At 43.8% G+C, this 25,019-nt stretch overlaps 1 protein-coding gene across 2 annotated transcripts in view; it reads left to right on the forward strand.

Moving 5' to 3' along the window:
* The window catches only part of LOC123765595 (nucleoprotein TPR), an 83,028-nt gene extending 59,467 nt beyond the window's left edge, over positions 1 to 23,561 (forward strand). The window contains exons 35-40 of one of the 2 annotated variants that reach the window (XM_069333858.1): positions 121 to 272; positions 1,582 to 3,373; positions 3,591 to 3,707; positions 4,042 to 4,260; positions 20,465 to 20,680; positions 22,807 to 23,561. In XM_069333858.1, coding sequence (XP_069189959.1) covers positions 121 to 272; positions 1,582 to 3,373; positions 3,591 to 3,707; positions 4,042 to 4,260; positions 20,465 to 20,680; positions 22,807 to 22,979 — 2,669 coding nt within the window. In that variant the 3' untranslated portion in view covers positions 22,980 to 23,561. Of the gene's footprint in view, positions 1 to 120; positions 273 to 1,581; positions 3,374 to 3,590; positions 3,708 to 4,041; positions 4,261 to 7,683; positions 7,882 to 20,464; positions 20,681 to 22,806 lie in introns of those variants that run through there. The other variant, XM_069333859.1, reaches the window with a different exon arrangement.
* Positions 23,562 to 25,019: the final 1,458 nt, after the last annotated feature.

Consider the following 25,019-nt stretch of genomic DNA (forward strand, 5'->3'; position numbering starts at 1 on the left):
CATTATATTACTTATATTGTGAGATCATATGGGGCTGGAATTAAAGTAATCTTCAGCAGTTGCCCTGCTGCAAAGGAAAAATATTTACATTTTTAATGATGTTTTTGTATGTTATTGCAGAGGAGAGCCAGAATAAGAAGCAAATGTATGAGAATCATATTAGTCAGCTTGAGAAGGAGCGTGACCAATTGTCTCGAGAAGTGGAGTCTCTTAACAAGAAGCTACAAATGCAGCAAAGACAGCTGGAAAATCTTCAAAAGCAGGCAGCTGGGGTAAGTTTGATGCTGTTTTTAAATAATTAATATATCTTAATATGTGCATGTGAATATGCAGCAAACTACAGCCCTTTCACCCTTTCTATACACCTTTCTGGGTGCCTAACCCTGGTCAATGGCAGATAAGGAAACCCCCCAACTACAGGGGGGTTTTCCAGGGAAATTGCTCCCTGAAACCTCTCTGAAGGGGCCAGGTTCCAGCTCTGGTTCCTGGTAGGTCTGAACTCCATAGCTAATGTCCCGGTCTAATATAAAGTACATTAACCCGATAAGCTTCAGGTCGCCTCTGGGGCTCACCCAGAAAATGCCGTTTTATTACATTCAACGCTGGTTTTTTCCTTCTTTCGTAGTCCCATCTGCATTCTCTATATATTGGCCCTCTTTCTTGCTTTCTGCAAAGGAACATATTTCAGACAGACTTTATATGCTTCTGACGTCAGTTGTTCTATTCCTTGTATGGGATTTCTATTACTTAGATCAGTTTCCCATTGAATGTTTGTAAGTTCCCTGTTTATTTTTTCCCAGTCTATTATTTTATTATTAAAATTGAATTTGCTGAATAACCCCTCTCGCTTGATCGTTGTTTTAGGCCTATTACGAGTATTGATGTTAGTTTGCACTTCGATGAGCTTGTGATCTGAATATGTGCTATCTGAGATTGCAATGTCCCTGATTATGTCTTCATTGTTTGTGAAGATCAAATCTTTTATATTTTTGTTCCTACTTGGCTCTGTTATCTGCTGGTTGAGTCAAAATTTGTCTCAAAATCTAAATAGTTCTCTAATCTGTGGTTGGTTATGTCCAGATAGATTTCCTGGTGTAATACGTATTATTGTTTGCTATTCTCGATCTTAGATTAGGCAGGTTGAAGTCACTTCGGAAGATAATATCAGGTATTGGGTTTGCCAGATTATTGAGGCTATTCTATCTTGTTTATTTGTTCTGTAAATTCCTCAGTCGTTGTATCTTGCAGTAACATTGTAAGTGGTAACTTATAATTGCTGCTAGTCACAGGTGGTAACATTGATGTTATACTGCCTTTATTAATGTTCAAAGGGTCTAAATACATACTGTAACATCATCACCATCATCACTCATGCCTATTTTTAAGATGGTGTTTACCTTACTTTTCCTTGACTCTTCGTGAGCCTTAGCTCTATTTGTATTTAGAATATAGTACTGTATTTAATGTTAATTTCTTGGCTTTCCTTTTTTTTCATACCATTGATTTGTTGAGAAGGAAAATAATGCAAGTCATTAATTTTAGGAGATAATTTTCTCATTTTGTGTTCTTAATTCACTATAGGTATCCAAGCCATCTACAAGTGGTGTGTCATCTGAAAAGAGTGGTTTTGAGCCTCCACCCACTGCAAATATTAGGCCTATGAATGCACCAGTGACTCCTTCAGCTTCACCTCGATCACAGACAGCTACACAAGTTGTTCCTCCATCTCGAGCTATCCCAACTGCTAGTATTCGCCCTATGGCTCCTCCATCTGGAGGCTCTGCACCAACTCAGGGTTCTACTGTAATGGTAGTATCTCCATTGGAGACTCACAGTGATGGCATGGTGTCCTCAACTGTGACTCTTCCACAGGCTACAGTGACACCCACACCTGCCATATCTGCTCCAACACTTCTGACTACTGCCACCACATCACCCTCAGCTACAACCACAATGACCACTACCCTAACTGCAACTGTTTCTCCTACACCAGCTTCAGCTTCCCTTGCTACACCTGTGGCAGCAGCAGTTGCTATTCCAAATATTACAGCTTCACAGTCATCCTCACAATCTTCTACTGCAAGTCAATCATCAGTTGCTTCACAATCTACAACAGTGGTAGTTGAGTCTACCCCTGCTACTCAGTCTACAGCAACTGCACAGTCTATTCCAACAACAAAAGCATCCGGCTTGCAGACTGCCCCAGCTACTTCCTCTACTGTGGCGTCTCAGTCCACTCTGGCCAATCAGTCAACCTCAGCACCACAAACATCAGTAGCTAGTACATCTGTTGTTGCACCAATTGTTTCAGTAACTGCTAGTGCAACTGTAGCCACTGCACCACCTCCATCTAAAGCACCGACAGTTTCAGCACCTCTTACAAGACAACAAGAGCCACAAGAAGTATCAGCTGATGCTTTGGTATCTCAAGCTATTGCTCTTGTAAGTCCACTTAGTTCTCAAGAAATTGCTGGGCCTTCTGGTATAAGTTCACAAAAAAGAAAGCTTGACTCTGTAGAAGCTGTTACTAATACTAAAGATGCAAAACGTTGTTGTGTGGATGAAGATCCTCTTCAGTCTGCTGAAGAAGCTGGACCATCATCATCTCATGCAGAGCAAGAAAATGACGATACAAGCCAAACAGCTGATAATGAAGAAGATGTCATCCTTTTAGAATCGGATGATGAACATGATGAGTATCCTGACCAGGGTGATGAAGATGAAGAGGAGGATGAGGAAGATGAAGAGGAGGATGAGCAAATGGATGAGGAGGATCAAGATCAAAGTATTCATGCTATTGATACAGATGATGATGAGGATGAGGAAGAGGAAGAGGATGAAGATGATGACGAAGCCATGGAGCAAGATGAAACAACCAGAGAATGCAGTCAAGGTCTTGACACAGAACCAGGCCAGAATACAAGAGAAGCCGAAGAAGATTTAGGGAATGCTGAAGCAGAAGCTGAAGCTGCATCTCAAGTGTCAGGGGATGCTGAAGATTCCCGTGGGGAATCACAAGAAGCTCCAAGTGAAAGTGAGCGACCCCAGCCATCTGCAGGACCAAGTCAACCATCTTCATCTAGTCGGGGGGTTGATGGTCCTGCTCATCCCAGTCCACGTACGCCTCTTGCTCTCCCACGTTCTGTTACCCGACAAGAGCGATTGGGTTCAGTGGGCCGCCAAACTTTAGCACCCTTCAATCAATTACCGCAATATGAAGAAGGTGGTGATGACAGTATAGTGCCATCAACACCTACTTTGTTTGTTCCAAGGCGTGGAGATGGATTCTCAGAAGCTGTTAGCTCCCCACAAGTTCCCTCTGGTGGATTTGTGTTTGGGTCCAACCCTGAATTATCCAATCCACCGCAGACAAGTTAGTTTGGTTACTCATTTGTAGATATGTTAATAAGGTGCAAAAAATATCTTGTGTGTATATCTTAACATATCCTAAATATCTTAATAATCATGATACCTTACATAATTATCATGATATAGAATCTTTTCCACAAAAATCATGGTATACCTTTTATATTTGTTTTTTAATGTTTAAATTGCTATGTTAAATACTAAAAATATATTTTTATTGATAGGTGGTTTAGCGCAAATGGCAGAGGGTGGCCTTATTGATGATACTCGTATAGACCTTGGACAGTTGGATGAAGGCAACAGATCACAGCCTAGCACACCTCTTCACCGATCCCCAACAGGTAGGAAGCACTCATTCTGACTTCCTTCTTCATTCTCCGTAATTTGTACTTCTTATTGCTTGCTTGTTCTCCCCCTCACACACGTTTTCTCCTAGCCTTCTGTTTTTTGTCCAGGTAGGAATTTTAACAGAAGTTAACCTTGATATAGCATGAATGATTTAGTGTTATTCATTTATTTTGGATAAACTAGCAAAAGTAATATCTCAATAGAAATAAATTTAGGATTTATGGAGTATTGTATGGATAGTATGGTAATTTTTTATATAATGTACTGTACAGTATTATTGCTTGTGCAAATTTCATTAGAATGCTCTTCAAAGCCTTTTTTTTCCAGCTGACTTAGGTGCAGAGGGGGGTGTGAGCACTAGTGAAGGGGACACGGTACACCGTGAAACCCCAACAATAAGGTTGACAGGAGCCGAGCAGTCCAACGAAGAGAACTCCAAGGACTCGGAGGAAAACTTTACTGAGGCTGACTCCATGGCTGCAGAGGTTGGAGAAGAAGTAGAAGATGAAGAGGAAGAGGATGCTGAGGGAGAAGCTGATGATGATGGTATGGAGAAATTTGACATAAAGACTGACAAAAATTGAAAAGTATTAAATGATACCCATTGTTTCAACAAAATATTATATTATTTTTTTAGTCAATTTTAGCATGATCCCCCTCCATTTTATAGGCAGTACCAGTATCACTGTGTTAGGATGTCCTTTCATTTCATTCATACATACCAAGCGTGCTCTTTTTTTATCTTTTGGCATATGTTTATTTGATATTTATGTATGCAATTCAATAAATTTATCCCCATAATAGATTTTTTCTGAAACTAAATCATTCTGTCTTGATTTAGGCAGTAATGGCTTCCAGACCCCTAATATAAGAAACGCTGAGAAATAGATTCAATATTATTTTTGCTGATAAAAGCTGGATAAAGGAATTTTTGGATTTTACTAAAGTATGCTTTATCTCCTAAAAGTATGTAAATATAAATTTGCAGCTATCAAGCCAGCTGTATAATATATTTTACCTGTAGCTGTCCACTAAAAAACCATCTGTTGAAAAAAGGGTTTATCATAAGAAAGCAAGCCTTCAGCAATGTGCAACGCACAAAGACTCCAAAATATAAAACTGCATCTTGTTTAAAGGCTTCGTATTAAATGTCATCGGACAATATCTCTAAAGAAAGCCAAGACATAATCTCATAATGATGTTGATGCTAATTATGAATTAGAAGTGAACCGGGTAAATGGAAGGAGAAAATGTATTGTTATTATTAGTCTAATCATGTGGAACGCTGCAGTTTATGAAATTGCTGAAATACTTAGAGTTGATGTTTTACTAAAAGTATGGTGATACTTGTCCCTGAGTTTGAAAGGTAGTCTGAAAGATCAGGTGTCACTAGATATCTTAGAACTTCTTTTAGAATAATTGTCCATCCATTCCTGGTGAAGGCATCTCCACCCTGTAATAGAGAAAATAATTGGTAGAATTTATCAAATTGTTCATGATTTTTCTTATTTTTTTTTTGTTTTTACAAGCTGTAGTTTTCATATTTGCCCATACTTTGTGTGTGAAAAATTAATATAACCATCATTTTCTATGAATAAGCTATGAAATTTACAAAGTAAACATAGGCACCCATCTTTCTTATTCACCCCATGCTTCCTTTCAGCCCGCTTTAATTGTTATTTCAATTTTGTGTGCATTACCCCTCCCCCCCCCCAAACTTTACATAGTAATAGGAATGCAACAGATGTGGCATGAGAACAGTATCATGAGTTGGGGCAATTTCTGTTTCAATTAACTTTATACATGTCTAGTAAATTTTGTGCGGCTGTAACTCTGAGAGGCAGCAAAGCATGGTGGATGCTGAACCTGAAGTGTTGTGTACGGAACACAAGAAGGAACAACACTAGAGGACATTTTCCAATCTCTGGTTGGCTTTATATATACAGGCATTCCAAAAATGAGACTACTTAGTCAGATTGAAGTATAAGTACTCCTCCCAATTACAAAGCCAATAGCAACTGTTGTTGAAGGCAACTTAAAAGCTGGCTATAATAGTAAGAAAACTGTTTACTAAAGTTTACAAGGTCATTGGAAGGAGTGTGTTATGGTTTTCAGGGTTTTGTATCTACAAGCTCAAATGAATGGCTTTATATACTGGGCCATGTAGTCATCTGGTGGCAAATATAGAATTATTTTAACCCTATTTGGAAGGGTGGGGGGAGACCTTGTAGATTATTTTGAAAGATAATATTTTATTGCCATTTTCTTTTTTTGTATGTAAGTATTTGAACCATCATATTGTATGTAAATTTTCATCATCGTAACTAATAGTTTCGAAGTTACAATTTCTTTAGAATTGCATTGAATTGAACTGATTTTGGCCTTTGGTCAGTGTCTCAAAATCAACCATACCCAATTTTTCCAAAGATGTTATTGATTTTACTTAAGTGTTATATAATGAACTGTATTATTTACCTTTTGGTCAATAGTAACAGTTTTTATAAACAGTATTCAGTGTTATTTTCTGTTAGGACCCATCTCATTAGCTCCCAGCATGATAACAAACCTGCCTTTAGCAATTACAGTCTACCAAGTGCTACCCGAACCCCTCGGGACTGAGACTGAATGGATAACATGTTGTGGTCGGATAAGTGGTTAGTCATCCTGAAAAGCTAGTAGGGAAAAAGTTGACAATTTTGTTGCAGAAATTCAACGGTGTTTTGCTTGTTCTTGCCAATATATGTTCTGATCTGTTTGATAACAGTGCTCCATCAACTATAATCTTCAAGTTATTTAGATAGAAAAAGTGGTGGTGGATGATGATAGTGTTGGGCTGACTGAAGTGGAGATTAATGGCAATCAGGTAATATCAGCAGATTGCTTTTTATCATGTACTCGAATGTACCTAATGCCATGGCTGAGTTGAAAGCTTCTGAGACATCCATTAGTGTATGAACACTGCTCAAGTGGTGCTGTGTGCAGTCACTGGGCAAACTTGTTCCAGCTTTATTGCAGTTTTATTTAGACTGCCTGTCCCACCAGATATTCAAACGTTTTTTATCTGAACCAAACCTCCCATCAAATAACAGGCAATTTCGTATAACAGGCTTTTGTAAAGCACGTGGCTGACTGTATTCAACTTCTGTGACAAAATTATAGAAGCATTAGAAGAAAAGCAAAATGCAGGTGTGGACTTTGCAAAGCACAGACTTTGCAAAGGCATTTGATAGATGTTATCATGTTGTTATAGCCCATAATTTGAGATCAATAGGATTAACAAGTAAAGTAGGGCAATAGATATTCAATTTCCTCCCAAACAAAACACAAAGAGGAACAATCTAACAAAATCAAGTCCTAGCACAGTTAGAAACTCTGTACCAGGGCACACACCACTATTTTTCCTTGTTCTCATATCGGATATAGAAAAAATACAAATCACGTCTTCATGTCATCACTCCACTTTTTCAAGCTTTTTTAAGCAAGCTCCTCTTTTTCAAGAACTCCGCGACTGATGGGTCGAAGTTGTATCGCACTTAATCAGTGTGTTAGCTAGCCTTTGGGGCTCACCCAGAAACTGGCATTTCATTACATCAACACTTGAGTTTTTTCCTCTTGTCTGTTGGCTTTGTGGTGGAGTCTTCACTGTTTAGAACCAGCCTTTTTTAGAGCCAGCTTGTGCATGTGTAGATTTAATGGGCATTGTACAGTGTTTTCCAGCTCAGATGAGCATTCGTGTGGGTTTCACTCTGGATATGTGTGATATATGTTGTTGCTGGCTTTGGCTCTAGCCAAGTCTCAACTTGGAGTGCATGGCAGGAGACTGGTATAACAGAGGCTAGATAGGGTGAAAATTAAAGCAGCAATGAGTAGGTTAAAGAGTGGTGGGTTTCCTGGTAAAGAGGGAATAACTGTAGATATGTTGAGGCATGGGTGTGAGGTGATGGTGTACATACGTAAAATGTTTTTCAGACAGCATGGTTGAGATGGCTGATGATTCAACCCATCCTCGGACCAAGTCCATTCTATCCAGCGGTCAACCCAAAAGACGCATACATCAATTTTAAAATTCTGTTCATTCAATAAAGAACTTTTCTCATATGTAAATTAATATTGTTATATATATTTGCATATTGTGCATATTTAGGCACTGCTTAGTTTAGGTTCTATTGGCAATTATCTCTATTTGTAGTACTTGGGTGAAGCATTTACAGCATTGTGGTTTGAATATAATTCGTCAGTGGAGCACTTGTTCCGGAAATGTTCGGACGTCATCAGTTGAGAGTCGTGTGTAAACCGATTTTCATTCATAAATGGGGTTTGGCGGGTACATGGAATGGACTTTGGGTCTTTGTTTGGAAGACGGGCTGGATGATTTCATTGTGGTATCTGTTTTTTAAGAAAAATTGTAGTAGGGGAATATTGTTAGAATAGTGCATGCAAAAGTGCAAATAGAAATAGACAACAGAAAGGATAGAGGAGGAATAATGTGGGTTTAGGAAAGGTAGGGGCTGTACAGATCAGATTGTTGGTGAATAGTTTATAGAAAAGGCAAGAAAATGTTATGTTACTTTTATGGATTGTTTGACTGGATTGATTGTCAAGCATTGTGAGAGGTTTTATTGATCTATGGAGTTTAACAGTGGTACTCCTTATTTATGAATAACAGATTAGGTTCAAGAGTAGGGGAGAAAAGTAACTGGTTTTTAATGTTTGGGTGGGCAGAAAACTGGTTTGTATAATGTCTCCATGGGTTTATTTTTAATATATGGATGAGTTAGTGCAAGAAATAAAGTCAAGAACACTTGAAATGTGAGCGTGAGTGAAAATGGATTGTGATAAAGATAAATTAATTGTTTTTATTGATGTGTCTTTGCAAGTGAAGTGGAATTTCAAAAGATTGTGATTGAGTTTGATAATGTGTGCAAGAGATGAAACTTTAAGATCAGCATTGACAAATGCAAGGTTTTTGTATTTGAGAGAAGGAATAAGGACACAGGAAATGGGCAAAATGCTAAAGAGTACAAGCATTGGAAATTGTAACATTAACTCTGTTAATGTTTGTGCTTCACTCACAGACATTAACAGAGTTAATGGAGAGAGTGAAGCACACACAATACACTGAGGCAGAATGTAAATGTTAATAAAATACTGAGAATTGTTAAGTAGTGTCCAAAGATGAAATATGGTAGAGGCAGATGACCAATACCTTGGGAATTGGAACAGTATATTAAAGTTATGAGGAAGCAGAGGGGGTAAGAAAGTTTGAAAGTTTGGTGGTGATAGAACCTCTTGGAGAACCTTCAGCTGTGGCCTGAAACGTGGATAAAGATTCTTTGTTCCTACATATACTTATTAGTACTTACCTATCAATAGTTATGGAGGAGAGAGATCTGGCTTTTTATGCTCTGCTGTCTAGATTTTAGGTGGTCAAGATTATGTGGTAACGGGATTGCATCTGGGCGTTTGTCTAGCACAAAAGTAATCCTATGGACTAATAAGAATCTTGGTTTTGGGTTTAACTTAATTTTTTGCCTATATAATTTATATTTTATTTTACTGTATTTATAAATACTATACAGGTATTTGTAGTTTATAATATTAATGAAGTATTAGCCATGATGGTAATACATCTGTCAACCTATTACAGGTGAGCACCCTTAACACTTTCGCGCTCCCTGGGAATAGGCTGACCGTAAGCCCCAAGTGGGCCGTTCGTGTCAGCCTACTGCGCGTCAGCACTAAAATGTTTATAATCTTTTCGGGGTGGGGAGCTTAATTTTGGCGGTATGTATTTAAATTTGGTATCATTGTGTTCGCGAGAGAATGCTCTAGAGGAATATATATATAAAATGTCACCAAAGACAACATGAGAACCACACCGAATAACAAACTGTGGCGTTCGTTAGCGGTGAGCGTAAAACCGGGCATCAATGTTTACGATGTTTTTATGTTTTCGAACCCCAGAATTGTTATTCGTGGTTTATTTTGGTATCATTGTGACCGCAATAAAATTCCCTACACGTACATATAAATATACACAATAAATAATGGTGTCGCCCCACCCACAGGAATGTGGGAAGTTGGCTTAGGGTTACCCGCTCCAGCGCGCCCAGCTGCACATGCGCTCAACCACAACTGAAAAGTTTATACTCTCCTCATGTCTGTGACCCTCATTTTCGATGTACGTGTTTTTTTTTGGTATCACTGTGTAGCTAATGAAATGTTCTATAAGAACATATGTATAACATTTCACCAAAGCTAACATTACGCGACCAGCAACCAAAGAACTGCGTGCTTTGTTTCGCGCTCACGCTAAACTCCGCTAAACTCTCCCTATATGTTGCTACTCTGATTGTGTTTATCAAGTCAAAACTTGTTGCATATGGTTTTGTTTGGTATCACGGTGATCGCAATAAAATTGCCTACACAGACATATGCATAAAAGTGGGTTACACGTGCGCGCCTCACCCCCAAACACCCCCAAACGCGTCGATGCCTCACCCGCCCAAACACCCGTTTCCACACCCGCTACACCCAATACACCCGACAAACAAAAATATTGTTCCAATGGAAGTTTTTGTGCTACATTGTTCATTTTGGTGTCAAAATACTCGCAATAAGATGCACTATGTAGACATACCAATCTGAGCACTAAGAACCGGAATATATATAGAGCTACCCACAGCAAAGTATGAAGAAGTAATAACCTCAAAATGTGTAATATAAATTATGTGTACTTACCCACGATGTGATGAAGGAAGGTCAACAAGTTGAGCATTTGATTATCCACTCCACCGGCTTCAGGAAAATGTCCCTGAAGTTGCTCAACAGATGTTACGTTAGGTGGAGTGGAAGCTTGCAGAAGAGTTATTTCTTTGCTTTCCAAAATATCCTCTTGCGGTGATATTTTGTGTAGCATGGTGTGGCACATAGAGCAACTCCACATGTCCTGCACTGCACATGTCTTTTCTAATTCCCGACTTCATACAAACTTGGCACCGTTTCCGTTTAGCAATTTTCACTAATGCATGAGTCAACTTCCTGTTTAGCCTGTCCTCTGAATCAACAATGCGTGGGTTTTTCACAGGTGGAGGAGTAGCTTCAGCTTGAGGTGCAGGCGTTTCAGTTTCAGGTTCAGTGTCTGATGAGGATGAGGCATGTGGTTGGCGTGGAAGACGATGAAATAAAGGACGCCTCGCTCCAGATGGGCCAGGTGTTGCCAAATCATGAGAAGGATCCTGGTAATCATCAGCATGTGGGAGAGGGCTTTCAGTAGCAGGCCACTCATCCATGTCCCACCTCAACAGGGCCCATATTGCTACTTCATGAAACTGGAGTAGGGTCAGTTTCTTGGCATCAGTTGTGTACATCTTGTACAACACATAGGCATTGTGTATAGCCATCTGAAGGAAGTAAAATGTGATCTTCTTAGTCCACTTATGCGACTTCCTGGTGAACCTGTAATATTTGACCATTTGGTCGAAGTGATCAACTCCCTTCATGTTGTTGTTGTAGTCGCAAATGGCTGTTGGTTTGTTTACAGTTACAATCTGAACAGATGATGTTCCGTCACGTTTCTTCACTCTCTTCCTTCTCTGTACTTCCTGTGTGTCAGCATTATGGCAGTTTGTGATCACTGACACCACTCTCTTGTCTTTCCAAAGGATAACAAAAGTGTTATCCTTGCGCCTGAAAATAGTCTGATCAACAGCGAATTTACCTTTGGCAAGTTGTTGCAGCTCTTTAGGGGCACCACGCTGCAATCTGAGTGTTCCACAAGTGTACACACCATTTTCCCTTAGCAATTCTGTGAGATGGACAGAGTTATAATAATTGTCCATATAAAGATGATAACCCTTGTTCAACAAGGGTCGCATAAGGCTGTTGAAGACGTCCTGCACGCCTCCTTACAGGTGCCTTGGGGCGGCCCACATCCGCTGCCTCATCCTCAATCCCCTCGCTACTCTCCTCACTCGATGATGAATCAAACTTATCAGACGACGCTGTCCCCTCATTATCACTACTGAAATCACTCTGACGCTCTTCCCCTTCAGCATCTGCCTCCACATCTGACAAACGATCCAACAAATCAGGAATTTTACTATGGGTAAGCTTCACATTGCTGAACCTTTTGTACAGCGCACTCAACTTATCTTCCGTGGTCATTTCACTATCCTTCTTGGGGGTAGAGGTGCTCTGTCCTTTACCACGATCCATGTTTGCAAGTAATAATGCGTTGTACAGAGACAGGAACGAATAAACACTGCTACACAGGGCAGAGAGTGGCACAGGTTCTGGACGCGGGAGCGCGGTAGTCCGGTCACGAGAGACTTAAACAAAGGACTACGCCGACCGCATGGCGTGACCCAGAATCCCATGCGGCCTACGGAGGATGGTGGGAAAACAATGGCGCTCATTTAAAAAAAAAAAAATTGAAGATCGCATAGAAACTTTTTTTTTTACAAATTTTTATATCAAGTGACGCACCGATGCGTCACTGGAACACATTCAGTAGAAAAATGAGTGACGAGATATTAAGTCTGTGGAACGCGAAAGTGTTAAGATGATCAGTTTCTTTGTGTTATTCTAGAGTCTATTTGCCATCATGAATTTTCTACAATATTAAAAAGCTCATCAGCTGTGCTTCAAAGATACACATAGGGTACATGGTGTCAGATAGCAGTAACTTTAAAGTATAAAACCATTAATGTTAAGGAGCAACACTCAACTAATGTGGGGAAATACATTCCTGCAAAAAAAAAAAAAACACCTCGATGAACAACTGCACAAATCAAACTTTCCAAAATCTTCCTAAAGTTGACTTTTCCACTCTCAACTCAATAAAATACTTCTTATTGTAAATATTTAATGGTTTCCATTTATTTGCCACAAATTAGGTAAATAATGAAGTCCATAAAGTTTGGTATATGCAATGATGCAGAAATGTAACCCCAAAAAGTTCATGAAATACAAAAGTATAGGGTGTGTGGGAACCAAATATTTTACAAACATAAGATATATCCCAGGATCAGCATGGATTATCCAAGTTAACTTATTCCCAACCAGCACACAGTATTGAAATTCACGCAGGTGCTTGATATAAATGTGCTTTACCATATAACTTTGAGTCTGTGTAATCCAGTATCACACAAATTGCTGGCTGCCTCTGTTGTATTTATAATTGAGTCTAATACATAATGCTCAAGTATGATATCTTTACAACAAGCACACGAAGTTGCCAATATCTACGCTTAGCACAGTAAGTAAAAAATATAATTTTGTATAACTTTTTATGATAATTTTTGTAATGTACTGCATTTGCCATTATATACAAAATAATTTTTGAGATTGGTGTGTAACACTGAAATCGCAAAATATAGCAATCTTCTAGATATCCATCCCTCAATTATGTGAACCTTTAGATTAACTGACTGGTGACTGGTTCAAATTAGGTCTCCTGATTATACAACCACCAGTTGGATAAACAGATCATAGCGAAAAACAAGGTCTATTTTCCAACCAGCAATTGTACAACAGAAGTAGACCAGAAAATCTTTAGACTGACTGACTGGAGGTCGTTTCCAATTAGTGGTTTGGATAAATGGGAAATCATAAATATGCTAAAATTTGCTGTGATACTATAGCAATAATGCATTATTTTTTATGCATTGAGCTTATTGCCTCTTGTAGAACAATTTCTTACCTTTAGACATGTTAAGTGGCATCAAATGCTGGTTTGGCAGTCACACATAAGGCATTTTTATTTTATTTGCATTAAAAAACAAGATAATGTGAAAAGAAAGAGCGTTTTGTAAACAGAAAATCACTGTATGGGGATACAAGTGAGATGTAAGATAATTTTATCAAAACTTGCAGGAAATCAGGAAATAGACAGACAGAAAAGCACATATATATGAAAAAAAACAGAACCTAAAAATGAGGACAAAATTAGTACACAGTGAGAAAGTGTAAGCCAGATTACAAGTGGTGGAGGTAGTAGCAAAAGGTTTGCTGGAGAAGGGAACCAAAAACATATACCTAGAGAGGGTCTTGGGAGTTGTTCTACTCCCTGAGCCCGGCCTGAGGCCAGGCTCGTATACAGAGACCCACTTTACATTTCCGACCCTGGTCAGTGGATCTGATGATAATTATAATATTAATAACGGTAACAATACCTTAGTACTAATATTTATGATATTCCAAGTTAATAATAAGCAAATACTGTATATTTTTTCAAAATTTGTTTTCATGTTCAGCTACACACAAATTTACAACCTTCTCTCTTGATCTGGTTACTCTTGCCACTCTTGTTTATTTTTCATTACCTCTTTTGTTTTATCATTATTTTCTGGGGGGAGCCCCGTCGGCTCCCCGGAGCTATCCCAGGCTGATATGCTAATGTCAGACTTTGGCATCAGTCATGTGTATGGAGTTCTTAGGCCTACCGGGGACCACGGCCAGAACCGGGCCCCCTCAGAGAGGCAAGGGGAGCAATGGCCTATAGAAGCCCCCGTGTAGTTGGAAGCATTCTATGTCTGCCATCGACCGGAACAGGCACCCAGAAAGGTAAGCGCCCCAAAACAAACCCCTATTCTGGTTAAAATTGCTACCTAATACCGAACTAGTGGATAGAACTCCCCAACCGAAAACAAGCAAATTAGTGTGACGTCACACACTGCCGCGCCGCTGTCTGCGCAGCTCCCCCCTCCCCGGGAGGGGGAAGGGGGAGCCCCAGACCCCCCGCGCCGGCTACCCACACCTCAGTTCTTGAGGCTGATGCTATAGGCGATGGTCGTGTGCTCTGGCTCCGGTGTCGCTACTGCACTGTGCTTTGAGTGTGGTGTTAGTTTTGTGGGTGCGAGAGCCAGGAGTTATCTTCAGTACTCGGGCTGCATGCGCCTAGGGCTGCCTTCCCTAGGTGCCCTGTAAGTACTGCCCTTGGGGCTTGGGGCCGCCTTCCACAGGCTCCTCGGGGTCTGCCTCTGCTGGTCCGTTTTACCTTTCGGTTTTTCGGCCGCCTGTTGGGCTCTTGGGTGTTCTGTTCTCCCTTGTTACCGGCAGGTAAGAGGCAGTTTGCACTGGTAGGGGCGCAGGGTGCTGCTCAGCTTGTATTTTCCGACATCGCGGCCGGCTCTGTTCCTTGGGGTTCGCTGTCCTCTTGCGGGGTTTTGTTTTTCATTTTGTTTTTGCCTGGTGGGGGGTTCTGTCATTTTATTCAGTTTGTTTTTGCCCTTCCACTGTTCTCCTCGGTGGCGCCCCCTGCTAGGTCCCCGTGAGTGTACACGTCCCTGGGGTTCAGCTTTAGAAGTTTGCTTGGTAGTTTTGGGCGCCGGTTTGCAGCTCCCTGCCTGGGACTACCTGAGCGCGAGTCCTCTTAAAGTAAACGCTCAGGACCCTGGGAATCCCCTAGGGGGCGCGTGGGTCCGATGGATGTGACCCCGGAGTCCCCACTCGCTGTGTGCGAGTTTGAGGGTTGCTCGGTCCCCTTGTCTCAGGGTGACCCTCATTGTTTTTGCCTCTGCCACGCTGCCTGTTGGGTCGGTGATACTTTCGACCCTGAGTCCTGTGAGTGTTGCTGCTTGCTTGTGACTCAATTTACCCAATCCTCTGATGATTCTATTCGGGTACAGGCGGCACGTGCGTTGCAGTCTAGGTTTCGTCTGTTGCAACGCGCTCGGTTGGTTGCTTCCCCGGATGCCCCGGGGCTGCCCCGCTTTGCTTTTCGAGACCCGGACTTGGGGGTGGGGGTCGCTTCGATCCTGGTTCAGTCCGCACCTCCTCGTCCTTCCCCTTCTGTTCGTTCTGGTCCCCCGCCCCTGCTTCCGGCCCCGAAGCGTCAGAGGGTTTCGGGGTCGGAGCAGGGGTTACTTGATCTCAAGACTCGGGCAGCTTCGGGGGTTGCCCCTTCCGGGGGGGCGGCAGAGGCATTCGAGTCTTGTCTCCCGGCCGAAGCTTCAGGGTCTGACCAGTGGGCCCCCCTTCCTCCAGCTTTTCCGGCTGCTCCGTCCTTGTCTTGTGGGGTCGGGGCTTGGGGAGAGGACTCGGCCTCGGGTCCTGTGGTGACGGACCTCGAGGCTGGGGAGGGGCTGACTTGGGGGCCTTGGGCCCTGCTGGACCCCGCCTGGGTTTTTCTTCCCACTGAGCGGGGCTTATTGTTACAAGGAGTGGGGTTTTCTTTCCCCCCCTCTGCGTACGAGTTGGATTTGGTGTCGGCCCCTCCCCGGGTACGGTTCCGTGTTCCCTCGGGTACGTCGGTTCCGTCCTTCCGGAGGTTTTCGGCTTATCGCATCCAGCCTGGTGTGGTGCGAGCGGCCTTTGCAGCTTACCTCCTGCGTGACCCGGATTATGCCTCGGAAATGGATCCGTCCACGTTCAGGTTTGGGACTTCGTTCCCTTTCTGGCTCCGTTACGAGGTTCCGGAGTCGTCCTGGCTAGCAGACTGCCCCTTGTTTGGTCTGGATTCCTGGCATTCCTTCTGTCGTTCCCGCACGCTGGAGTGGCGGGAAGCTTCCACGGTGCTTCAGGTTTTCCTGGGGGGTGAACTTGAGTACCTGAATGAGTGCTTGTTTGCCCCTGCCCTTCCCCGCGATGTGGGCGTTATTCAGCTCCATGTGCAGGTTCCCTCCCTTTCGGCGGCGCTCGTGGCGGAGGACTTGCGCGCTCGGGGCCTTTTGTGTTCGGCCTTGCGGTTCTTTTCCCTCCTGGAGCTGTCTTCGGATTGGCTCGTGGAGGATGTGGGGACGCTTGGGTCCGTCCCGGGGTCCGGCACCTTGTCCTCGGCTGCGCGTTCGTCGGCTGCCTTGTTGAAGCTGTTCACGCCGATTTTGCGGGATGCGGTTTCCCTGTTCTATGCTTCCCGTCTCGCGTGTCGGCAGGCGGTGCTGGGTTCCTCCGTGGAATCTGCTTGGGCTCTGGCTCTTAGGCGTTCTTCACCTTTTTGTCCTCTCCTGTTTGGGGAGTCGGCCGTGGCGCAGTTTATTCAGGCTGCGTCGGCGGCTTGTCGTCCGATGTCGGACTTGTTGGTTTTCCGGGGGTCCCGGGGTGGGTCTTCCCGGAAAGGTCGTGCCAGGGCTCGGGGTTCCTCTCGTCGTGGTAGGCCTCTGGTGTCAGGTTTGGGGTTGGCTCCTCCTGCGGACCCTCCCTCGTCTGGTCGGCGCGGTGTTCGCGCTGTGCGGGGTTCTGGGTCTCGTAAGGGTCGCCGGCCCTTTCGCGGTTTGCCCCTTTGACGGGGCGATGGGGGGGCGGCTTGCGCTGTTCGCCCGCGCCTGGTCCCACGATTCGTGGGCCTTTCGGGTCGTGTCTCGCGGCCTGCGGTGGCGTTGGGTGGCCCCTCCCCCCTTTGGGGGGTCGGGGCTGGCGGGGCAGGCTTCTTCTCCTGCGCTCTGTCGAGTCGTCTTGGAGTGGGTACGCTTGGGCGTCGTCGAAACGACGTCGTCCCTCAGATGGGTTTCCCGTCTGTTTCCGGTTCCGAAACGGGACTGCGCGGACCTGCGGTTCATTCTGGACTTGTCCCGTCTGAACCCCTGGGTTCATTGCCCCTCCTTTCGGATGACTACGCTGTCTCAGGTTCGGCTCCTCTTGGAGCCGGGTGCTTGGATGGTGTCCCTGGACCTCCGGGACGCTTATTGGCATGTCCCGATTCATCCGCGGTTCAGGGACTGGCTCGGTTTTGTAGTGGGGCGTCTGAGTTACCGCTTTCGTTGTCTCCCGTTCGGGTTGAACCTGGCACCTCGCGTGTTCACACGCCTTACACGGGTTGTCGTGGCTCGTTTGCGTCTCCTAGGTGTTCGGGTGTTGGCCTACCTCGACGACTGGCTGGTTTGGGCTCCCAGCCAGTCAGCTTGCTTGCTAGCCAGGGATTTGGTTCTTTCCCAGCTCGCCGGGTTCGGGTTCTTGGTGAACTGGAGGAAGTCCCATCTGGTTCCCTCTCAGGTTCGGACTTGGCTGGGTCTCGTGTGGGACTCTCGGACCGCCTCCTTGTCTCTCCCTCCGGAGTCTCTCCTGCGGCTGCGGTCCCGCCTTCGTCTGTTTCTGGAGGGCCCTCGGGTCACCCGGCGGTTGCTCGAGGGGCTGTGCGGGAGCCTGAACTTCGCGATGGTGGTCTACCCGCCGGGTCGGGTTTGGCTTCGACGGCTGTTCTGGTTCCTTCGGGGTTCCCCCTTCCGCCTCTCTCGCGATCGCAGAGTTCGACCCCCGGGGGACTTGCGTCGGTTGCTGCGTCACCGGCTTCCTCTTCGGGTTTTTCGGGGTTCAGTGCCTTGGCGCCTACCCGAGCCCTCGCTCGATGTGTACACGGATGCGTCGTCTCTCGGCTGGGGTTTTGTGACCAGTGCTCACCAGGCCGGCCAGGGGCGTTGGGATCCGTCCTTCCGTCGAGCTCACAGTACGGTGCGGGAGTTCGCGGCAGTGTGGTTTGCTCTGGGGAGGATTCGGGTGGCCCGCGGATCGACGATTCGGCTCCATTCGGACTGCTCTCCGGTGGTTCATTGCCTGAACCGCGGGGGTTCGATGCGGTCCTTGTCTCTTTGGGGTTGGTCGCTTCGGGTGACTCGTCTGCTGAGTTCTCGGGGTTTGGCTCTCCTGGCGGTTCACGTACGGGGCGTGTCCAACGTCTTGGCCGACGCCCTGTCTCGCTTCGTTCCCCTCTCCACGGAGTGGACGGTCGACGACGAGTCCTTCCGTTGGCTTTGCCAGACGTTCGGGCGCCCCGAGGTGGACCTCTTCGCGTCGGCGTGGTCGCGGCGTCTTCCCGTTTATGCGGCGCCCTTCCCCGATTGTGAGGCCGTCGGGGTCGATGCCTTTCGGCTCGACTGGTCGAGGTGGGGGTTCCTGTACCTCTTTCCCCCGGTTCGGCTGTTGCTCCAGGTCCTGACTCGCTTAGAGACTTACCGGGGGAGAGTTGTCCTTCTGGCCCCTTGGTGGCCGGCCCAGCCTTGGTTTCAGGCGCTGGTTGCTCGGTGTCCGAACCCGAGGGTTTTCCCGCGGCTCCGCCTCTTTCAGCAGATCGGGCCGGTACGTCACGTCGCTGGTTCGATCTTCTCCTCGAGTCTTCGCGTATGGTTTTTTTGACTCGAGTCTATCATCATCTCTATGGTGATCAGGTGGCCTCCTTGTTGGTGTCCCACCTGAGGGCTTCTTCTCGGCGGCAGTATGAAGTTTCCTGGCGGTCCTTCCGTTTCTTTTTGCGTCTTCGTCGTGTTAGCTCCTTGTCTGTTCGGGTGGTCTTGTCCTTCCTCTCGTGGTTGTTTCAGGACCGTCATCTTATGCCTAACACTGTCGCTTCGTATCGTGCGGCGCTGGCGGAGCCGCTTTCGCTTGCTTTCGGTATCGATGTTACGTCTGCGCCGTTTCGCAAGCTGTCTCGTGCATTGTTTCACCTCCGGCCTGCTCATGCGTCGCCTGAGCCGTCCTGGTCTTTGGACAGAGTGCTCGCTTTCCTTTCATCTCCTCGTTTCGTTGTGGCCCCTTCGGTCCAGGATTGTTTTTCCAAGGCACTTTTCTTGTTGGCTTTGGCCTCTGGGGGTCGGGTAGGGGAGCTTCATGCTCTCCTCCGGCGCAGGGGTTTCTGCTCTTTTGGTCGTGGTGATAGTTTTGTTCGTTTGCAGCCGTCTCCTTCTTTTCTGGCGAAGAATGAGACTGCTGCGTTCCGGAGGGGTCCATGGGTGGTTGATGCTTGGTTGGTCAGGCCGGGGGTGCATCATGTTTTGTGTCCGGTTGCGGCGCTTCGCCGTTATTTGCGCGCCACAGCTTCTGTGTCCGGGGACGCGCTGTGGGTTGATCCGGTTTCCCTTCTTCCCTGTTCGCGGGTTCGGGTCTCTCAGGTCGAACAGGGTCCTGGCTGCTCGTTACCTTGTGAATGTCCCTGGCCCTCGTCGGGCCTGTGTTGCTTTGGGTCGGCGGTTGCAGCCAGTTGTCTCGGCTTCGAGTTGAGGGGTGAGCGACGACCGCCTCCCGGGTAAGTCCATCTTTTTCTGACTGTGGGTAGTTAGCTCCGGGGAGCCGACGGGACTCCCCCCAGAAAACCAGCGTTGAATGTAATGAAACGCCATTTTCTGGGTGAGTCCCGGAGGCTCCCCGGCATCCCTCCCTCCCTCCGGTCGGCGGTTTTTCACGTTTTTGACATCCAGCCTCAAGAACTGAGGTGTGGGTAGCCGGCGCGGGGGGTCTGGGGCTCCCCCTTCCCCCTCCCGGGGAGGGGGGAGCTGCGCAGACAGTGGCGCGGCAGTGTGTGACGTCACACTAATTTGCTTGTTTTCGGTTGGGGAGTTCTATCCACTAGTTCGGTATTAGGTAGCAATTTTAACCAGAATAGGGGTTTGTTTTGGGGCGCTTACCTTTCTGGGTGCCTGTTCCGGTCGATGGCAGACATAGAATGCTTCCAACTACACGGGGGCTTCTATAGGCCATTGCTCCCCTTGCCTCTCTGAGGGGGGCCCGGTTCTGGCCGTGGTCCCCGGTAGGCCTAAGAACTCCATACACATGACTGATGCCAAAGTCTGACATTAGCATATCAGCCTGGGATAGCTCCGGGGAGCCTCCGGGACTCACCCAGAAAATGGCGTTTCATTACATTCAACGCTGGTTTTTTGCTCTGCATAAATTCATGTCTAACTGTTAATTTCAGTAAAATATAGTCTAGGGTTTGATGGTGGTGATCCACAGAATCATCTCTAGGTAGTCACTATTTGGGTAATTAAAGTAGCTCATTATTTTGTTTAATTAGAAAGCACATAAGTTTGGTAATTTGCAGTGATTGATTTGGAGGAAGAGGATGAAGGAGAAGAAGCAGAAGCTGACCAACAAGCAGGTGAAGCAGAGGAAAGAGTTGGTGATGAAAGTAGCAGCCAACCAGTTCAAGATGTTTCCAGTGTACCTTCTTCCACACCAAGTTCTTTACCATCCTCATCACAGCAGCGTAGAATTACACCCATTACTTGGGATGATTCACCTCAGAGAATTCACCGGGGTAAGTTGTAAAAATTTTTGCCTGCCTTAAAAGGTGTTGAGGAAGCTCTTTTGTGGTCCAGATTTTTTGTTTTAGAACAGCTACTAAGATTGCAGTCAATATGTTTAACATCTAAAGTACATACTATAAATAGGTTATTGTTGGCCATGACAATTATCGTTGTTTATTGTTGTTTTAGATTCAGCCAATTGGAACAAAAAGTTCCAAGCTGCATGGGCTATGGTGAGCCTGTCGTACTCACCTGGCACAGGAGATGTGCGTACACTTACCAATAGGAATTTCTTTATAGGCCAGCTAATTGAAGGATCCCTCATACTCTGCTTGCTGAAGTGAAGCTTTGAACAACTTATCGTTTCCCATTGTCGGGGTATTAGGTATTTGGCTTATTGAGATTGTCCTAGACCAATATCTGACCTAACAAAATCAAATCGTACTATTCAAATCACTTGTGCTGTCCCGTACTTGAGTACTGCTCGATACTCACTTTCCCTTCAGAGCAGGAGAGATTGTTGAAATAGAGGGAATACAGAGAACATATTCAGCATACAGTACATAGATACAATAATACACCTAAACTATTGGGATCATCTCAGAGCTCTCCAAATGTACTCTTTAGAAAGGAGACAAGAGAGGGACCTAATAATATATATACATGGAAAATACTGGAGGTCCAGGTCCCAAATTTACACAGTAAAATAACCACATACTGAAGTGAATAATATGGATGGAAATGTTGAATAGAGCCAGTGAAGAACAGAGGTGCCATAGGCACAATCAGAGAACACTGCATGAACATACAGTAGTTCACGGTTGCTCAACATCCTCCCAACAAGCATAAGAAATATTTCTCGAAAATAAAATTTATTCAAGAAGTACTGCACCAACCAGGCTGTTATGGATACATGGGGCCTGTGGGCACACTCAGCTGATGGCACCTATTAGTTTGGCACTAGATCAGCATTGTCATTTCACGGAGTAAGCTCGGGCTTACTTTAGGGAGCCGGTCGGCCGAGCGGACAGCACACTGGACTTGTGATCCTGTGGTCCCGGGTTCGATCCCGGGCGCCGGCGAGAAACAATGGGCAGAGTTTCTTTCACCCTATGCCTCTGTTACCTAGCAGTAAAATAGGTACCAGGGTGTTAGTCAGCTGTCACGGGCTGCTTCCTGGGGGGTGGAGGCCTGGTCGAGGACCGGGCCACGGGGACACTAAAGCCCCGAAATCATCTCAAGATAACCTCAAGAAGATACCCAGAAATTGGCATTTCATTACATTCAATGCTGGTGTTTGCCAGATTATTTATTTCCATTCTTTTCTCAGTGGTTTCTGTATGATAGCTTTTGAATACCTTTAAATATTAAGTTACTTTGTAACTTATTTAAACTTGGCAATAAATGATGTCATAACAAATTTGGAATATACATACCATCAGAATTTCTATAGTATATGCTCGATAGTTAAGCTATACAGTATAATAATTCTCACTACCGATTTGGTCTAGATTCGAGTCATGGCCGCAGAAGATTGACTAGTCACCAATCCTAAACTGTTTGCCTCTGTTTACTCAGAAGTAATTCAGTACCTATGGTAAAGCAAATGGCAGGTCATTTTCCATGAAAAACTAGTGAATAAAGATTACCATTGGCTATGGGAAATGAAAGCTCTAAGCCTGTTAACAGGAGTCAGAGGTCATCTGTTTCTGTTGTACACCCACCAATGTATTTCAGAATTCATCTCATTGAATTAGGTATTCTGACCCAAACAGGATTCGAACCCTCATCACCCAGGATCACCTGATGCGTACAGAGTACCATGACCATTAGACCAATGATTGTCTGTTCATTGGTCTAGTGTTTATGGTACTCTTTATGCCAAGGGGTGATCCTGGATGGTGGGGGTTCGAATCCAGTTTAGTTCAATTTTCATGTAGTAACAATTACTAAATATTTTCAGTGGAAACAGTAACATACTTCAGTACTGTATTGGAAAAATATCTGAATATTGAGGTTAGCAGTCTTGATACAAATTTAAAATATCTAAGTTCTTCTCAGTAATGGTTCTAAATATTTATTTTATTTTTAAATATCAGGTTCTAAATGTCAGTAATGGCATTTACCTCTATCCTAGGTCGTGGCTTTCATACGAGCCGTGGAGGAAGGGGATTTCAGCGAAACACAAACCTAGCTGGAAGAGGGTTTAATATTAATCCTATGATGCATGCACCATCTCTACTGCGTGGAGGTCCCCAACGTGCTAGAAGGTCCCGCCCAGGAGCTTTTCCGCGGGGCTCTCCCATGTAATATGCTTGAATAGATGTTTTCACGTGAAGAGGGAAGTTACTAATGTATATAGATTGTGCTTTAGACTAGTTCCAAATAATTTGTTGAAATACAGTAGTAGTCTTGCTATATTCTGATACAATTTTGACTGCAGCAAGATTTTGAAATAGTTTCATATGCTACTATAAATCTGACATGGTTTAGAATATTTACATTTAAATATTGATTAAAACTTAAATCTTCAGTGCTGCTTGTCATATCTCAAAGCTAGTTTTTATAAATAAGTTAATACTAAGTACTGTATTAATGTATGCAGGTACTTTTTTTTGTTAATATCTTAATACATTGATAATGAGAAATTAAATGTAGTTCATAAATAGGATTAGTGAGCATGTATTTGATTTCACATTTGTTCTTTATGCCTTTATAACTGGTGTTAGAAGATATTAATAGCTTATAAATGAAAATATTCATCTGTGGGTGCTCAGTTATATATAGTACTATAGAATTTTTAGCAACATCTCAGTGTTTTGTAATTTCATCTGTATTGTGTTTTTTATTTTCAACTTAAACAAAATATAATAGTAAAATTGTGAAATCTTTTGCTTCTTATTTATTTAACTTTCAAAGTACAGTCCCTGTACATATGTATCATATTATTTTAATGTAGGAATATTATATTTTTAAAATGTAATGCTTGAAAGTTTAATAGAGCACTTATGCATCAGTTTATTTTCATATAATATTTCTAGCATCTAGTTTCCTCACGTGCTCTCCTTGGGGCTGTAGCTATTAAAAACTGATGCCTATAAGATCTTTACCTTACAGGGTTCTAACTGCCTTCCCATCACCCTTAACAATCATTACTTGCCATTGACAAGGTTTTGACAGTATGGAAACAGTTGTTCTCAATAATGCTTTAATTACAATCAGTATAAGCAATAGTAGGATTAACAAATATTATAATTTCAGATTCTTCTATTTTACCTTTTGTGCAAGAGATTTTTGTATATATTAATTCCTATACAAAGAACTTGGACATTGGAAATACTCCTTTGTGTCCACTTTCTGCCCTGATAAGGTACTTCTGCCGTGACACCACATGTAAAAATCAGATTAGAAATTAAACTGGCAATTCCCTCCAAATTGCACGTGTCACTGCATACAAAACAAGATAACATAATCCTGACGTTCAGACAAATTATAGCCCTTAGGCAGTTTGTTGTCCCTTTTCTTCATTTAAAATATTACATTGCCTTTATTCACCACAAACCACAGATCTTAATTGTTATTATTTGGTGTGGGCTTTCACATTTAAGTCAAACTTATATATAAAGGCCATTCACAAGAGCAGTATGACATTACAGTATCATTTTTATTACATGTACTGTAGATGGATCATAAATATTAAATTAATGTATTGTTTTTAAAATATTAGTTTGTTAAATTTGAGAGATTTTCCTACAGTGCATTATAACAAGGTAAATCATTACTAGCAACAAAGGCAGGTAGAATATGATGGCATAAAAATCACACATGATTTATTTTAACTCTTAGAGAGCGGCTATTGAAAATGGTCATTCCTGTCTGTGAATAAATTTAAAAATTCCAAAAAATATTTTTTTCTTATCAAATTACTCGTCTGTAAAATGTAAGAAAAACGTAAAAACAAAAAAATACAGTACAGTACAATTGTACCTTCGTTTGCTAATTTAATCCATTCCCAGAGACTGCTCGTAACCCTAAAATTTGTAACCCGAAACGATTTTTCCCATAAGAAATAATGTAAACTGAATTAATCCATTCCACACTCCCAAAAATATTAACTTTAAAATACATATCATACCTAATAAACACAAATGTTTTGTACTGTAGTATATACAAGTTATAGCTTAACTTTATTGATGATGCTTGATGGCATATGGAAGACTGAGGAGGGGGGGGGTGAGGTGTCAGTGTTTGGAAGGGAAATCTCCTTCCATTATAACATCAGGCAGTGATGACTTCTCTGGGGTACTCTCTCTCCTACGTTTTGCCTGCATACCACTAGGACCTGGCTAT

The sequence above is a fragment of the Procambarus clarkii genome, chromosome 30 (genome assembly GCF_040958095.1).
Source record: "Procambarus clarkii isolate CNS0578487 chromosome 30, FALCON_Pclarkii_2.0, whole genome shotgun sequence".
Lineage (NCBI taxonomy): Eukaryota > Metazoa > Arthropoda > Malacostraca > Decapoda > Cambaridae > Procambarus > Procambarus clarkii.